This window comes from Poeciliopsis prolifica, unplaced genomic scaffold, assembly GCF_027474105.1.
Source record: "Poeciliopsis prolifica strain line A6 unplaced genomic scaffold, Auburn_PproV2 SCAFFOLD007, whole genome shotgun sequence".
NCBI classification, from domain to species: domain Eukaryota; kingdom Metazoa; phylum Chordata; class Actinopteri; order Cyprinodontiformes; family Poeciliidae; genus Poeciliopsis; species Poeciliopsis prolifica.
The window spans coordinates 13,138,753-13,155,633 of NW_026562382.1; the positions used below are offsets into that span (position 1 = coordinate 13,138,753).

A 16,881-nucleotide genomic window follows, 5' to 3' on the forward strand; every position below is an offset into this window, starting at 1 on the left:
TGAGCTCACCTTTAACTTCCAATTTTTAAAACTGTTGATAACATATAAAGACAACAAACTAACATAACTTTTAGCCTTTGTTTGGGAGGTGGTCCTCAGTGCTGAACTCTTGCCACTGTGTCAGGCAAGTAATCTTCTTTCAACCGTGCATATTAAAAATGACCATGTGACAAATTAAAACAATTATAAATGTTATCGAAGTTTTGCTTCTGCTTTACAAAGAAATCGGAAGTTTGCACCGGAAATCAGCTGTTCCTTCACTTTCGCTTTGCAGGATAAGAATCCCCCCCGTCGGTCATGAAAGTTCAGGCTCATTAAAAGACTTGCAGTCTTAACTGCCCCGAATCGGGTTTTCTGTGATCATACACCACGTAGTCTACTTCCGCTTTTTGGGTATTCCCCCTAAAGCGTCATCTCTTGCAGTCTGCGGTTTCTATTGAAGCCATTTTACTGAAGCTGTGAGGTAGGTCGCGCTGTGCAAATACTTTAGAGACAACAACAAAAACAACCGCGAAACTCAATTAACGTTAACTATTGCCATGTTGGTTAATGCTTTGCTTTTCTTTTCTTAGTCGTCGTGACGTCACTTCTGTCAACAAAGCAATATGTCTCTGTTTGAAGAACAAGACCTCAGGATCAACGCTATCACGGAGGATCTGACAATTGGGGATCGTAAAAAGGCAATTTACCTTTGCGGGAGCTTGGTTACCGACAGCAGCGTGGATTGCGTCAGGGAGACTTTAAGAGTCAAAGTCAACTTTAACGCAGATCCTCCCCTGTTTATAATGTCCATCCTCAGGGAGCTCGGACGGTACGACATTATAAAGCGAGTCTATAAAGTGGACAGAAACGAGATAGAAAAGAAGATGCAGGCATATAATCAAGTTCTCCCAAGATTCAGGTAATAGTCTATACTTTGTTTACATTCAGTTTCAGAAGTTGGTGTTTTCATTCACTGATGCAGTTTGTCTTTTTGCAGAGTACTGATGGTTACTATAAATGACCATCTCCCAATAGAAGATGTGGAGCAAATAAAATTTTTATTAGGCAGGACTTTACCCCATGGGAAAACAGAAAATATCAAGGTAAACCCATATAGCCTATATACTTTTACTTTCAAGCTGAGAGTGTGTGGGCTTTTGTGACAATGTGCTTTGCCAATGGGAAGGTTTCACTTTGACTGAATGAAAAATCTTACAAATGATCTCTTACAGACCTTCTTGGAAGTGATGATTGAACTGGAGAAGATGGATTCGGTGTCACCCGAAAGAGTAGAGCTTGTCGAGGACTGTTTACGAAATATTGGCCGGCTTGATCTGGCCAAAATAGTGGCTGCATACAAGATGTCAGGTGAGAATATTAATTGAGGAAGTTAGTATTTAAATACTTCAAATGATTGACGTGGTGCTTAAAAAAGGGAAGTGAAAACAAAACAAATTTTGGGGGGATTCTCAGCTGACTAAGATGGTTCATTAGGCTTCAATGAAGCTGAAGATTTTTGTACTGACTTTGATAGAACGCTGCAGTACAGTGTATTGTGTGTATCGAGGCACAGTTTTAGGTTTATTAAGAGGCGCATGCTGACGCCTTTCCACTACTAAAAAAAGTAATAGTGGCCACATGACCATTACATTTGGATTATATGGGCCATGATGCAATAAGGTTACCTGGTCTGTTTAACCTTTACCATTATGGGTGTGTGTGTGTATGTGTTTCTTATCTCTTTTAAACTGACCTATGAGTTATGCAGCCATAAAAATTCCTAAATCCTGAGACATCATTTTGTTTCTGTCATATAAAATATAATGTAGCAAAATAAGACATGACATTGGAAGCAATACTAAATATTGTTTGATGGGCATAAAATCCTATTTTAACACCAATAAAAAAGCTTTTAAACCAAAAGATTTAGTATTTGTTCAGTAATTGATTGCAAACCACATCAAGACTGAACAAACGTTTATATATAAAGGCTATTAAAAATCTAAAAGAAAAAATAATTTTAAAAACGTCTTAGGACTTTTTGTCAATTTCACTTTAAACAAATTATAGAAAGTATTTGTGTAGTTTAGATCAAAGCACAAGAAATAAGTGCTGAGTCGACAGCCCTGGCACACTAGTTAGATAATACAAATACTTGAACATTATTCGGTTCTATTTTTAAGCTTTTAACTAATAAGAATGGACAGTAGTTGTCTCTCATTCTCTGTTCATTTTACAGGTGCTACATCGGAACACTCTTGGCCTCCACAACACAGTGGTCAAGCTGATGTGAGTAAAATATTGAAAAAAATCACAATTTATAGACAGTTTAAAATGGTATTATATGTTATATTTTACATCACACCTTACTGTTATTTACTTTAGATTTAGTATCAATAGAAATTTTTACAAATGATATTGCCTTTCTATATGATTAACATTAAATACGATGGAATTTCATCAAATTTGTATTTGTTAGCAAAAAAAAAGTTTTTGGCAATTAACATTGTTTTTTGCATAATTTAAATAATTTTAAAACTCCCAAGTTGATTTTTTCACCCACAGTAAATGACCGACTGCACCTTTATTACTGTGATGGGTTTCTTATGAAGCATTCATGACACATGTATGTTTTATTTTCACATTTTAGAGTCAACCAAACCAGTACAACTTAAGGGCCGATCAAAGAGGAGTCTGTGTTATTATTGACTGTGTCGGTAATGATGGAGGTGAGATACAAACATTTATTTTAGAAGAGGAACCAAAATCCCATGGATTAACACAAAACTTTGATTTGCATCCAAAATAATTAATAAAAATATGGAAATAAGAACACAGCACCTCATTGCTGTTTTTATTCCTCTTTTTCATCATCATAACTAAAATGCTGTATGCTGCTGTTAGTTTTTCAGAGCTATTTTTCAAAGTGTTTCAAAGCAGGCCCTCGCCACACAGTGTTGCCCAACAACTTACTACAACATGTCCAACTTACTTACTGTTGGACATGTTGGGCAAGGTGGATGATCAGTGATGTTTTGGGTCTTTCACAACTCTCTTACAGTGGCTTTGGTAAACCTAGGAGAGTTAAGATATCAAATAATTAAAAATCTGGTGGAAAAAACAAATCTCTGCATGAACACAGACTTTTTGGAATCCCTAACAGCTGACACGGCGCAACCCGAAGTCCAGTGGACATCTGAGATGACATGTGGAAACAACATGAATGTTTATTCAACATTTCATGTAAAGAAAATATAAATAAAGAAAAAAATTCTGCCGCAGTTGATAAACCCGGTAACTTTTCAGGTGTTCTTCGTTAGAATGATTTTCATTCAGTCAGGACTCACACTAGCCACATGCATTGCGGGTAGATTATGGTAAAGCCCTGTTATATTTTGTTATATTTTTTGCTAGTTTGAGATTACATGATGTTAAAGGTCTTTATTATAGACGGCAACACATTTGTTCACATCTGTATAAAGTGATATACAAAATTATTGTTTACTGTCCGATCACAATGTCTTTTTTATAATTTCATGTCGTCTTTTCTTCCTCAGGAATGTTAGAAAACACATTTAAGTCTCTCCACTTCAACGTTCTCTACTACAGCATGCTGGGTGCTGATGAGATTTTCGAAACTCTTGAAGAAGTCTCTAAACACAGACGGAGTCGCAACGAGGATGCTTTTGTCTGCTGCATTATTAGCCGCAGCTTAGATGACAATATCCTGGGTACGGACTCGTATGGAAGAGGTCTTTCTGTCAAAAACATCAGACATCTCTTCTCAGGTGACACTTGTCCTATGATGGTTGGCAAGCCAAAACTTTTCTTTATCCAGAGCTATGTGGTTCCTGAGTCTAATCATTTGGAGCAAGACGGCTGCGAAAGCTTACCCTCAGAAGCAGACGTACTCTGGAGTCACTGCTGGACAGATGAAAGCCAGCTGCTACAAGAGCAGCATCACTCTGTTTACCTAAAAGCACTGACTGATGCCTTAAGCAAAGCCAAGAGGTGATAATATTCCCAATAATTGTAATCTATGCTCAACATCATGTTCTGCTCATCTAAATTGCTTTTGTCATTGTCATTACAGGGAAACGGATCTGCTTGATGTACAAATGAAAGTGAATGGAGCCATTTATGAGCATAACCAAAAACATCCTGAAGCGAGTTACCATTGTGATGTAAAACACACTCTGAGAAAAAGTCTTTATCTGGAATAGAAAAGTGACAGAAACATTATGACTTTTACTTTTTTTACTTTTACTTTTACTGTGGCACTGATCTCACTACATGCTTCATGAAGAACATGTTTCCTGTGTGTATACTGACCCCTGGTGGTTTAAATGAAAGAAGACACTATAGAGACATAATAATCGCTTAATTAAACGTTTACTTCAGGAATTTAATTCAAAAAATAAAAAAATCACATATTATCGCGATTCATTGCAAACATGATGATATATTTCTAAAGTTTAAACCTGTTAGTTTTGAAATATGTGGCTTACAGCTAATGAATTCTTAAAATTTAGTGTCTTAGAAAATTATAAGAACAAATAACACAGCATGTTTAATACAGAAAATAAATTTGGGGGTTTTATGAGCTGTAAGTTATAATTATCAAAATTAGTGACAACAAAATGTCCTTTTTTTAATCTTTTTTTTTTTTATAACAAACTATTCTTATGTTTTCTTATGATAAGTATGTTTTCTCACACACAAACTATATATATGTAATATGATAAATATAACATGTATATATAACTCATTTCATAACATTAGAAAAGCTGAACATTTGTAATAACTGTAGACTTTTGAAATATTTGACTTGCAGATCAATTCTCTTTTAAATTATTTTCAACTCTGTATGCACACACAGACATGTGATGAGTAAACATGACATTCACTGTGACTATTAATTTTTAGATATTCTTTGTAAATCAAGGACTCTGGGCATGTTCTCATTCATTTTTTACTTAATTAAACAGAAAAAATATATTTTGTTTAATTAGCAAGCAAAAAATGTCATTAAAATTAGATTTTACATCAACTCTTCGTTGGCAGCTTATGGCAAAAAAAAAAAAATCTGACTTAAAAATAAAGAAGTAAAAAATAAATTGTACTCTAAGCTATCTTCATAGGGTTTGATTCATTTCTAGTCTTCATGAAATCTCAAGTCTAATTTTTAATTATATATGTTGTTGTTCGGCATGTGTTGCCCATTTTACAAAGTCTTTTATGTTTTTATTCATTTCACATGAAAAACCTTAACTAAAATAAAAATTTTTAACTACTTATTAGCTAATCAGGAGGATCCGTAAGACACAAATGAATATTGTCAGATATTTAAAACCAACAAAGTGCTGACACTTTTCCTGGTGAAACTGCTTTCATTCTGTCATTTATTGTCATTAGCTTTCACTGAGGTCCTTGCTGAATATGATATATGTAGTAACAATTCATAAAGTTGAAGAGAAATTGGATGTAAATATGTAAATTCAAGGTAGGGCCAAACATGCAAAGCATTACATCATATGAAAAATCTCAACCAAAATCATTAGGCAGACAAAATAAACATTAGAACTGTTTTGAAAATGTAACTGCACTGCTATTATGTCACACAAGTAAATGTTTTCTGTTACCTTGCTGTTCCTTTTACTACTGTACACTATTTTCTCTTGCTTTGTTGTTAATTTTTATATCTAAAGGACATTTGTCATTTTGTATTTATGCATTTGATGTATCTAATATATGTGTTTGTACATGTAGTCTTTTCATTAACAGGATCTCATGTTAGCAAAAATGCAGGCTTCAGAAACCCAGTGTAATTAATCCAGGTTTTGTCCGTCTCTTAGTAAATTATTACTCAGATTAATAAATTACAATTTATTTATTTATTATTTACCTTTCAAATTCTTTACTTTTTTGTTGGTTAGAAATATACAATATCCGTGATATGTTCATGGACATTGTTACCTTTTATGTACTGTCACAAAAACAAAAACACTTAACAATGTTTTGGAATGTGTTTTATTACTTTATTGTTTCTGCTTGACAAGCAACAGAAATAATGTTACTTGTCATTATTGGGAAGAGGAAGTGGTATGGATGGCCATAGAAAACAAGATTTCATCTTTATGTCAACTCTGACAAATATATCTACTGTATTGGTATTTATCTGACAAATATGTAGTATATTGGTGCTCAGGAAGCTCTGACTCAAATCTTCATACTAAACTGAAAGGGATTTAGAAATTGGGTTGCCTCTTATATGACTATTTAACTTGTCTATGACCCACGTACACTCACAGATCTCCTACCAACACCTTTACGTTCCACTCAATTTTTAATAAACCTGCTTGAAAACATTCTTTGTAGAGTTTACTTATTTACCATTTGCTTTTTGTAGCTCATCAATAACTGCTATATAGATGTCAAGTAAACAGTATTCTCCATAACTCTGTAAGAGCGACCTAACATATATTCAACCTACTGCTTTGGGTCCCTGCCCTAAAATCCTTGCACAGTATAAATCTCAGGGATAGTTTTGTTGACAGTTTTAGTAAACTGCACCAATTTGTTTTCAAAATGGAAAATAGATTTATGTAAACACACTGACAAGAGTTTGATAGTAAATTGAATGGTGCAGTAGTAGCTTAATATGCTACATTTCCTTTTCACTTAACTGTTTGGAAATAAATCTCAGCGAATAACTGAAAATAACTGACAAATTCTTTATGTGCTTGATAATATATGCTGTCCTTTGCTGAATAAATTAATTGAACTTTGAAACTTAATAAACAATGCAACCTGACAGATTTAGGGAGTTACTTTATGTGCTACTTGCACATTGTGCAAGCAACTAAACATTGTGGAAGTGGTGCCCCTCTCTAATTCTGCTCATTATAATTATCATTGTGTAGATCATAAAATGCTCATAACAATTCTATCAAAAATACTTTATTAGTCTGATTTTTTTCTACCATACTTTTTTCTTCCACTGAACTTTTCTTTAATATGCTAAATATGCATTTTTCCCCAGAACATTTTCTGCCTTTCTGTGGTTGTGGTTTTCTTTAAATATTTGCAAATCTCAGAGTGTTTATAAGTGCCTCAAAAATATGACAGTAGGAGGCAGGCAAGTTGTGTAAAGAGCTCTCTCTCACCCACAGAGTTCACTAACACACGCTCGCACACACACGAGCTACCCTCGTCGTGAACGCGCGCCGTGAGGACTGCTGTTGCTATGATGCAATGGCGTCTGCGCCGTGGGAAGCGAGCGAGGAGTTGAATGAGTTTCCTGCACAGTTGAGGACACACGGCCGCCGACACTCCCTGTGGGGAGCCCACAGCCGCGGACACACCGACAGAAGCCTTTCCGGACTCTGTGCATGGAAACACGGACCCAGGTGTGTCCACTCGCCTTGCAGCTAGCCGTGTCATGAAGGTTGGAGAGATTTCACACACCTTTGCGAGACGTAGCAGGAGCAGCAGCGAGGCAGGAGAGGCACCAACACCCTGTTCGCTCTGAGCCGAAACGCACCCAGGAGCGCCTGTACACTCTGGTGTATTTATTTATTTTTTACTCATTGTTATCAGTCACGTTTTGTGGCATTGTCCTCAACACCTCAGCGGACCGCATTGTACTGGACCACCATGGCCGAGAGAACCTCCGCCGGGTTGCTCTCAATGATGCTGGAACCCACGCCGGCGGTCGCGATGACCCTTCCGGCGGAGGTCCGGGAGAAGCTGGCGGAGCTGGAACTGGAGCTGTCTGAAGGTAAGTTAAGCTCGGACTGCAGGACGGTGTGTCCTGACTGGGGTCTTCCTTTAGGTGTGACAGCTTTCAGGACCACCGCCCTTTATTTGGACTTTTTCTGCACCCTGTTTGAAAACATATCAGCATCACTGTAGCCCCTCTTCTCTGTTTATTTTAAAGAAAAATGCCCCAAATGAACTTCTACCTTGTTGTATCCTCTCCTAACATGGACTTAAAGGTCAGAAGGTCATGATTCACAATGGATTTAATTCAAAGTGTTTTTGTCCTGAAGTTTTACAATTGATCACGGATCAATCATATCTGATCAAATGGATCTAACCCAACAACTACACTGACACACCCATGATACTGATGTATGCTCTACTCAGTCTCCTCTGTTAGAAGCTGATTACAGTCATTTTGTGTTTTTTCCCATGTCTTTGAATTTATTACTTTAAATACACATTTTGTGAACTTTAACTGATTGTTTATGTTAAAGTGAAATAGTTTCACTGATACCCACTAGGCAACGTTTGTAACGAGGTGAAGGTTGCCAAATATCCAACTGATTAATGTTCTGGGCTTGGATATCATGAACAAAGCATCAGTACCCAGGTTTACCTTGCTTTTTATACAAAAGGCTTAGAGATAATAATAATAAAAACAATACTTTGAAACCATATGCTTTCAGTTTCAGTATTGGTCAGATTTTATTCACTCACAAATTCCCTCAATTGTATGCAGGTATGCTGCATAAACCAAGCAAAGTAAAAAAATTTTAAACTCATGTCTTTACTACATGAGAAGTAAAGACATGAAAAATTACCAAAGGAAAATTGTATTGAACATCATCTCAAATTACAAATTTCATAAACAATAAGAAATTTACAGTGTGGGTATTTGTTGACCCTAAAAATGCATTTCATAAAAATAACAATAAATATATTATTTCTATAAGAGTTATTAAATGAATTAGAATATGTTTTATAAGAAAAAAGAGGGAGTAGATTTGTTCCAAATCTCGGAGGTGGAACGATAGGTGCATATACATAAAATTTTTTGTCAATTATTTGTGGCGTACCACATGGGTCAGTGTTTGGACTAAAATTATTTATTTCTATATTTATAATAAATGCAAAATGTCTGATTTGTTTTGAGTTAGACACAACTATCTTATTTGTTTTCTGATAATCTGCAACAGTATTTGAATCTGATGTTCTCTGTCTATATGGAGGTCTAGGGACCACTGTATTTATTGTAAAAGCAGCTTTGAGAATTTTACTTAATGTCAGGTTTTGTTTATTTACAATATCCCTTTTAATGCTTCAACTATGGCATTTATTGTAAACAGAGCCCAAAGCATTCTAACAAACCATTCTGCCAAATTACTCAAAAGGAACTGATCTACACCATTGATTTCAATCCGTTATCTGAAATGTATCTTTGATTAAATATAGGCTATTGTTTTGGCATTAGCTCTATGAATGCATAATCACAAAATCGCTTCAACAGACAAAAAAAATGCTGTTTAAGCCACCTCATTGCAGTTTTTTCCTGTATTGTGTCCACTTTCCATTAGCCCTTCCTTCCTGCTTGATCCTTCCAAAGATTGGAATTAGATTTCTTCATGTTTGTTAATCACAGGTCTTAACGCTAAGTTGTTGTAAATCAGCTCCATACAGGGGGCTCACTGGTTGCTGGTAAGCAGAAATCTTCACAATGCACTAATCTAGTCCTCTGAACAAAAAGAAAGAAGTGCTTGTTTTTGTCCACAAAGGGCTTCTGTTGTTTTTTGGGTTAATTCAGTGAGGCTCATTGTTAAGCTCTTTCCTTTACTTAGTAAAATGAGCTAAGCTGCAATAAAGTTCTGCTAATTAGTGACCTACATTAATTCTCATTAGAGTTTGTCATTTGACCCGTTTTGTTTTTTTTCTTCCTTTTTTTGTGAGATTAACAGGGGAGGTCAGGTCTTGAGTCACATTTTAGATGTCATTTTTTTTCTCTTTGGGGATTGTCTCTGCTGCAGTATCCCACCATGGTTAGAAGTAGACCCAAGGTGCATACACTTTAACAACCACATTAGCTGCCTCTAATGGAATACACATGTTTACAAGCGTCACTACCCGTCTAATCTATATCTGTCTAGTTTCCTCTTCCTGCTCTCCACATGTCACATCCTGCTTTGTCCAAGCTCAGATAGCACTATCTTCTTGCTTTTCTGCCAGTGACATCCCAAGTTGTCCCTTTCCAAGTCTTGTCTCCTGTTCTGTGTTTGTCTCCAGGCCTCGCTGCCTCCATACTTCCTATATTTCTTTTCTGATCAAAGAAAAGAATGTCATGTTCTGCAGGCTAAAGAGATGATTTCTTTTTTGCTGCTCCCTCACTGACTATTCCTGTCTGCTGCTCTGAACTTTTCACCCTGACACTCTTAAAATGCATCCCCTCTTGTGTTGTGTCTGAGTACAGTATATTTTAGGTAACTCATTTCATCTGAAGCAGATGAAAACCTGCAGGTCCTGCGGAAAAGATTTCTACCCTTCAAAATGAGCTCTTCTGATTGAGATAACAAATCAAGACACATTTCTTTCATGTTGAGAAGCATACCTTGGTTCTCATAGCTGAGTGAATCATTTGATGCGTGAGTATCATGAAACATTTTACACATACAAAGTGTGATGCACGCTATTCTGTGCTGTTTATCAGATGGATTTGGCTGAGTAGTATCAGTTTGAGACTATCCAGCAGCACAGATACATAATATTCCAGCATCAGCATCTAGGGCCAGCTGATGTGCGAAATAAACAATCTGCAGCAGTCTTATAAGTGTAATGGTAGGCACATTTTTCTCCAAGGATGTATTCATTTTCAGATTCTCGTTTTTTGTTTCTGTTTTATTGGGTAAGTGTTTAAAAGATGTTGCGAAATATGCTTTACAGCCATCCAGTTATTATTTTTAAATAATGCACCATAATTTCAGCAAGGAAAATGATAAAACTCCAACATTTACTTCAGCGAAACAGATGAGACACTGCTTTATTTCTTATGTGGTTTGTAATTATCATCCAAATAATTCTGCAACTTTCCAAAATTGGATTCACCTCCAATCAAATTCTCAGCCTTGTGGCTATTAGAAAGAACCTGTTATCTCTCATCTGCTGACCTAAATGCAGATTATGGCCAAAAGATAGGGCATAAAGGAGGCCAAGAAGATGGATGATCCCCATTATCTCCTGCAGGGAATAAAGGAGATAGCGAGACATGTCTGCTGAGTAATTCATAGAGCTTAGTCTGTCATTCCCTGGGTTTTCTGCCTTCCTCCTCCATTTGCTCTCTAAACCCTCTGATTATAACGTCATTTTTAGTCCAGTGCTGCTATAGTTTGCATGGGTAAATGTCAAAGCTTTGACTTGTCATTGCCCTTGTTTACAATGCTCCCATTGAGCAAATATTTACAGGGGAGTTGCAGTTGAAATGTATGCTGAGGAGTCTTAAGAGGACAGAATAACTAATTCTTTGAAACCTAAGCTATGGATACATGTTAAAATATTCTTTATCATTTGTCATATTGTCTCATTAAGGATACAGGCTCTTGATTTTTATCTCTGACCTAGAATCTGCTGCTGGTTTGACCCAATTTCCCCATGGAGATCATTAAAGTTTCACTATTTATCTAAGCTGTTAGATAAGGTAGAGCATAATTTGTTGTATTCCAGCAGGTGAACAAGTCTGTCATAGCATAATAGAACCCATAAGATGAGGACAAATGATTTAATTATAACTGATAAAGTACAAAAATATTCATATCTATATTTTGTAAAGTTTTAAATCTAGAATAAATATAAAGTTGTACATATCTGAAGACCAGACGGGGAATAATAATTGTCTAATTGGCACATATTTTTAGACAGATTCATTTACTGTGATACACCTAAAAATCTAGTTCAATGCAACCAAAAGAAGTTTAAGGTTTTAACATCTCAAACATTGACATTCAAAACACTGTTAATCTGCCATGCGAATGTAAAAAAAAAAAGTATGACAGATCTGCAAAGATATTTTGGAGGAGCTTCAGAGATCTGTTTGTTCATTAGTTGTGCATTAAAACAAATTTGTCCCTTGTGTAAGAGTGGTAGCAAGGAAGGAATTGTTGAAAGAAAGTAATCAAAAGTCCCACTTTTAGTTTGCGTCTAGCCATGTGGGGGCATCAGCAAAGATAAGGAGGAAGGTGTTCTGTCAAGGTGAAATCAAACTTGTAATTTTTTGGAATACAAGCAAAACACAATGTGTGGTGAAAAACAGGACAGAACAAACAAAATGCATGACAATGCATTGTCAAAACATGTTTTTGGGGGTTTTTTTAGTTAAAAAAAAACCAAAAACATTTTTAGTATTTGAAATGAAAACGAAAGCTCATGGGGTATTAATACTAGCACGGTTTTATACGTTTAAAGCCACTTCGTTGAATCTAAGGTTATCTTTTATGTTATGATTTTTTATTTTTTTGTCAGCGTTTGTTTTCCAGTTAAATCTAAAACTTGGTCCTTGTCCTGAAAGGAGGGTGTGGTTAGTGGATAGCTTTGGTGGCCAACTCTTTGTAAACCTTCTCTGTGGAAAGTATGACTGTTCAGGAAACCCCAATGAGCTGCACTCCCGAGTTTGTTAGGAAAAGACCACATCTGTCAACCCTGTTTAGAGATACCAAATCATTCTGTGGTACCTACTGTCCAAAAAGACATGAAATTAAAAAAAGATACCACTTGGCCTGCTGTGAATTTAGCCTGTTGTTTCAGACCAAACAGTGAATCAATATAGACATAAATTCTATATTAAGAGCTTGAAGCAAATGTAGAGGATTTAGCACGATTACTGAAGGAACTTTCGGCATTGCTTCTGTGCTTTGTAATAGGATTCAATGAGAGGAATGTTGAGTCTTTTAGGATCCAGTTTGGCTGCTGTAGCTGTTCTGAAGTCCAGCAGGAGCTGCAGAAGCAGAACTGCTTCACCCCTATCATAGTTTAGTAGGGGTACCATTATAAATATTTCAAGGGTGTGCCTCAGATCAGAGTAAAGCTTCAGATACTTGTGCTGCTCTCAAGCAAAACCGCGTTTTTCTCACTGTCAACTTGTGCACAAGTAATTGTGTTGTTCATGTTTGACTTCATTTACTTTTGTTTGTGTCTCTGGGTACTTTATGGAGTCAGTCCTTCCTATTCTTTTTTAGTTACATACCACATTGCTTTGTCTTGTTTTAACCCACCAATGACCTACAGTGTTTTTTCTGCATGCCTTGCTCTCTTCTCACTCCTTGCCTCTTGTTTTTTTTTAAGCACTCCTCTGCTTCCTGTCTGTCTTTGTACTGTAGGAGCCATGAATATTTAAAGTACTGCAGTGTGTCAAAGTGTGTCTGAAATATTTTTTCTTTCGATTTCTTCAACTCTTGTGGAGTCTACATTGTTTTTATATTTTCTCCAGACATAATATTATATCTTTTGGACTTATTTCAATTGCTCTTGTTTTCTATTACTGGGATTTGAACCAGTAATTATTGTATTATCACAATAGAAGTTATTTTTTCACTATTTTCATGTAACATAAAACATCCATCCATCCATTTGTTCGTTTGACCTTTCTTCCTTGTTTGTCAAAAATGTTTTCCACACATTCACACTAAACCAGATCGAAAACTAAGATTATATTACTGAAAAATATCATTAAAAAACCAAGTAAAAGTTATTATAGTGCTTTAATTCTCTCATATTCCTGTAGGTCAGATTTGAAATGAAATTCATCTTGGGAACAATGCCCCTTTTTTTCAAAAACATATTTCAGTAAATATTTCAGTAAGTGCTAGTGAGATTTGCTGTCAAAACAGGCTATCTTGACCACTTCAAGGATACTCTGTAAATATCATGCTCCATACATCTGTTGACCTGGACCCCTAGACGGGTCGTAACACTGTCTTCTTACTTCTAACCTTAAGGTGTCTGTTCTGCCTCAAACAACGTTGCTTAATATTTTCCTTCTATACTTAAATACTTACATGTTGGGGTGGCCATTTCAAATTCCCATAGGCTCACATTAGTAGCTTGTACGTGTAAATATTGTACTTAATATTTCATGTTCTTGTTCTTCTATTTCTATATTAACACAAGTGAGCTGCTTAAGAAACAAACAGCTCATGGTTTCTCAGCCAACTAACTAATGCTAAGATACATTTTACCATTTAACTTCACCAAATTTTATATGATGAAAATTTTGTTGCAATATTTGTGCACATAGTAAGATTGTCAAGATAATTTTGTATATTCTAAGCCTCATACTGAAGTCTGTAATTCTGTATCAGACTATTTTAAGCAGGAGCTGACTCTGACACACACACTGTGAGCACAATATTTTAATTAAAAGTAAAAGCACCATATTTGTGTTTGGGTGAAGAATTAATTTCAGATTTGCTCCTTAACTTATGAATCTTTCTCTTTGTCGCCTCAGCAGGATTACATAACCCAGTCTGTTAAGTCACATTTACAGACTTTTATTTGCACTGCGTGTCGTCACAGTCCTTATTCCTGAAACACTTTGTTAAAAAATAACGTAGTTTGATGTATCATGTTAATATCTATTGTGACAAAAAAATAGAACTGTTGTGACAGTATTGCATAATTTTTATTGATAGAGTTGTTTCAGCATAAGCTAATGAGCCAATGAGGTTGATGATAAATTCACTTTTACAAATGTTTGCAGCATTTTAAAATTCCTATGAATAAAAAGGAGTCATCCCAGTCTAGTCAGGGCTGTCAACGCTAAGTGACTTTCTGTGACCTTTTTACTGGGGGGCTTTCAGAGTTCAACCTGCTCAGCATGACTTCAACATGAAGAATCTGTTGAACACAGAGAACCAATAAGTAACCTTGTTTTAAGGCTGCCTTGAAAAGAAAAATAAAGTTCCTGACCATCTCATATACCGTGGTTCATGTATCAGGATGAGCAAATTCAAATATTAAACTGCAAGATGGAGTCTGGAGTTCCTCTAAAAGTAGAAAAAGGAATGGTAAAGAGGAGCCAGCAAACATGCAATTCTGTTTTTTCTCTCTCTCGTTTTGCTTTGTTTGATCAATGTGAGAGCCTGCACAGGTGTTGTGGGCAGATCAGAGACAAATGCGGCTGGCCGGATCAGGAACCTTCCTGGTAGAAAAACAAATAGAAAATGTCTGGAATGTGCTGTGACCTATGAACTTAAACGTGAGCAGAGGGCTTTCCACTACTAGAGGGCACGGCAGCATTAAACAACACAGCAGATTGCTTTGTATGCTTTCTCTGCTTTTTAAAGAAAAAGCTACTTCATTCCCCCTTTTTACTTCATGCCCTTGGATGTCCCAGCAGATTATGGGAGGGAAGAACCGTGTACGCTGGTTTCTTTTTTTTTTTGTTATTGTAGGTCCAAAGGCAGTTTTCTTCCCCGTTAGATGTAAAGCTTAACTTGGCAGACACAACCTGCATACCAGAAAATGTACGTACACTCTGTGCAGGCAGACAGTTTTAGGTGAGATGTGCTGCCGTTGCTCTCAAGAGACTTTTCCCCTGTGAGTTATTCAACTTGCAGTGAGGAAGGAAAAAAAGAAATGCAAAGTGAGGGCAAGTTAGGACTGCATGTAAAGCTTTTAAAACACCTCAGGAGACTATTGATTTCTGCTGTCAGTTTTTAGCTAATCTCTAGAATAAACATCCACATTTTTTCTAAATGCTCTTATTGGTGCTTTTATATTCAAATCCCTTGATAGGATACAAAAATATTTGCTGAAAAAAAATCCTGTTCCAATGAGAACAAGTCAGGCAAATGAGGAGGTACACCTGGAGTAACTTGTTCAAGTAATTCTATCAAAAGGTGAATAATATGAGCACAAAAGTTGCTGAAGCAAGGACTTTATCTCAGAAAGGGTAAAAACAACAAACAGTTACAATCTAATCCCTGTCTGATCTGATTCAGGAGATTTCACCCAAACTATGTTCAGTTATGTCCTGAAAAGAAGACCATTTTTTGTGCAAGAGGAATGAGGGACTGGTACTGATTAAGTGGTGCCTTTAAGATTACTTATGTCTTGATAATCTAATCTCTATATATGCTGATGATAATCTATTTCTCATAATTTTTCTGTCCTTAAAGTTTTCCACAGCATATAACACAACCACAGTGTCAGATTACACACAACACAACAATTGTTTGTGAAATTAAATTAGACAAATTGTTTCCTAGTTTTAGAAATAGAAATGTGTTTTTTCTATTTATCAAATACTAAAATAATAGAAGAAAAAATGATTTGTAAAACTCAAGTCAATGTCAGTAACAACAGATTTGATATGACCTGTTGAAAAATTTTCACTCATCTGCCTCTTTCGTGAATTTTTGTTTTTGTTTTGAAATATAAACACAACTACATTTCATAAAGATTATGGTGGCCTGCAAAGTTAAATATTTACTCTATCTTTTATTTTCCTCCTGAAATGAATTATCGTCAATCTTCAGCAGCACAGAGATTAAATATTACTACCCTTCTGTATTTATCATTGCTATTGTGTAAATATGGAAAAATTCACACAAAATTTTCAGCTGGTGGTACATATTTTTGGGTCCACAGAGGCCCTTTTGAGACTGATTGTGCCTCTCAGGATGCTTCAGTTAAAAGTTTTAAGTTATCACTGCTATTTTCTCTAACAGTGACATAGATGTTTCACTGACAAGAAGCATGGATAAATGGGTGGCTTTTACTCTGATCTGCATATGATGAGATCAATGAGGACATGTTATATGCTGATAACTGAGCTATTATTAAGTTTCCATCATTTCGTCTGCTTCTGTAAGCACTGTTTTGCAAACCACGAGTTCACGCTAAAGATTTTGAAAAACTTTTCCAAGCAAGGAAAGGGTATTGTCTGGAATCTCAGGCACGACTGGACAAACAATGACACACATATAACTGACCAGTAATCTAATAAAACACACGAATACTGTTACACGCCCATGCCACGACTCTGCTCTTACTCACCACATTCTTGACATAGAGATCAGAGTCCTGAGCAGCTTGTGGGTGATGTTTACGCCTGTGGTCACATACTCGCCTCATGGTGACCAGTGCAGACCCGCT

At 36.0% G+C, this 16,881-nt stretch overlaps 2 protein-coding genes across 13 annotated transcripts in view; both read left to right on the forward strand.

Annotated features, from left to right (window-relative positions):
• Positions 1-295: 295 nt before the first annotated feature.
• LOC129361527 (CASP8 and FADD-like apoptosis regulator) lies at positions 296-6,350 on the forward strand. The gene is made up of 8 exons (XM_055032429.1): positions 296-463; positions 573-901; positions 980-1,085; positions 1,215-1,350; positions 2,222-2,271; positions 2,633-2,711; positions 3,540-3,993; positions 4,076-6,350. The coding sequence occupies exons 2-8, from the start codon at positions 606-608 to the stop codon at positions 4,203-4,205; spliced, it is 1,251 nt and encodes a 416-aa protein (XP_054888404.1). The 5' UTR covers positions 296-463; positions 573-605; the 3' UTR covers positions 4,206-6,350.
• Positions 6,351-7,232: 882 nt separating this feature from the next.
• The window catches only part of dip2a (disco-interacting protein 2 homolog A), an 83,273-nt gene continuing 73,624 nt past the window's right edge, over positions 7,233-16,881 (forward strand). For all 12 annotated transcript variants that reach the window (XM_055031334.1, XM_055031338.1, XM_055031337.1 and 9 more), the window contains exon 1: positions 7,233-7,762. In XM_055031334.1, the coding sequence (XP_054887309.1) occupies positions 7,639-7,762 (124 nt within the window). In that variant the 5' untranslated portion in view covers positions 7,233-7,638. The remainder of the gene's footprint in view (positions 7,763-16,881) is intronic.

What these genes read in the sequence shown, in the direction of transcription:
- LOC129361527 (XM_055032429.1), top strand. Translation starts at nt 606, where the DNA reads ATGTCTCTGTTTGAAGAACAAGACCTCAGGATCAACGCTATCACGGAG. An exon ending in GGCTGCATACAAGATGTCAG is followed by an intron (nt 1,351 to 2,221) that starts GTGAGAATATTA and finishes TTCATTTTACAG; the next exon opens with GTGCTACATCGGAACACTCT. An exon ending in AACACAGTGGTCAAGCTGAT is followed by an intron (nt 2,272 to 2,632) that starts GTGAGTAAAATA and finishes TTCACATTTTAG; the next exon opens with AGTCAACCAAACCAGTACAA.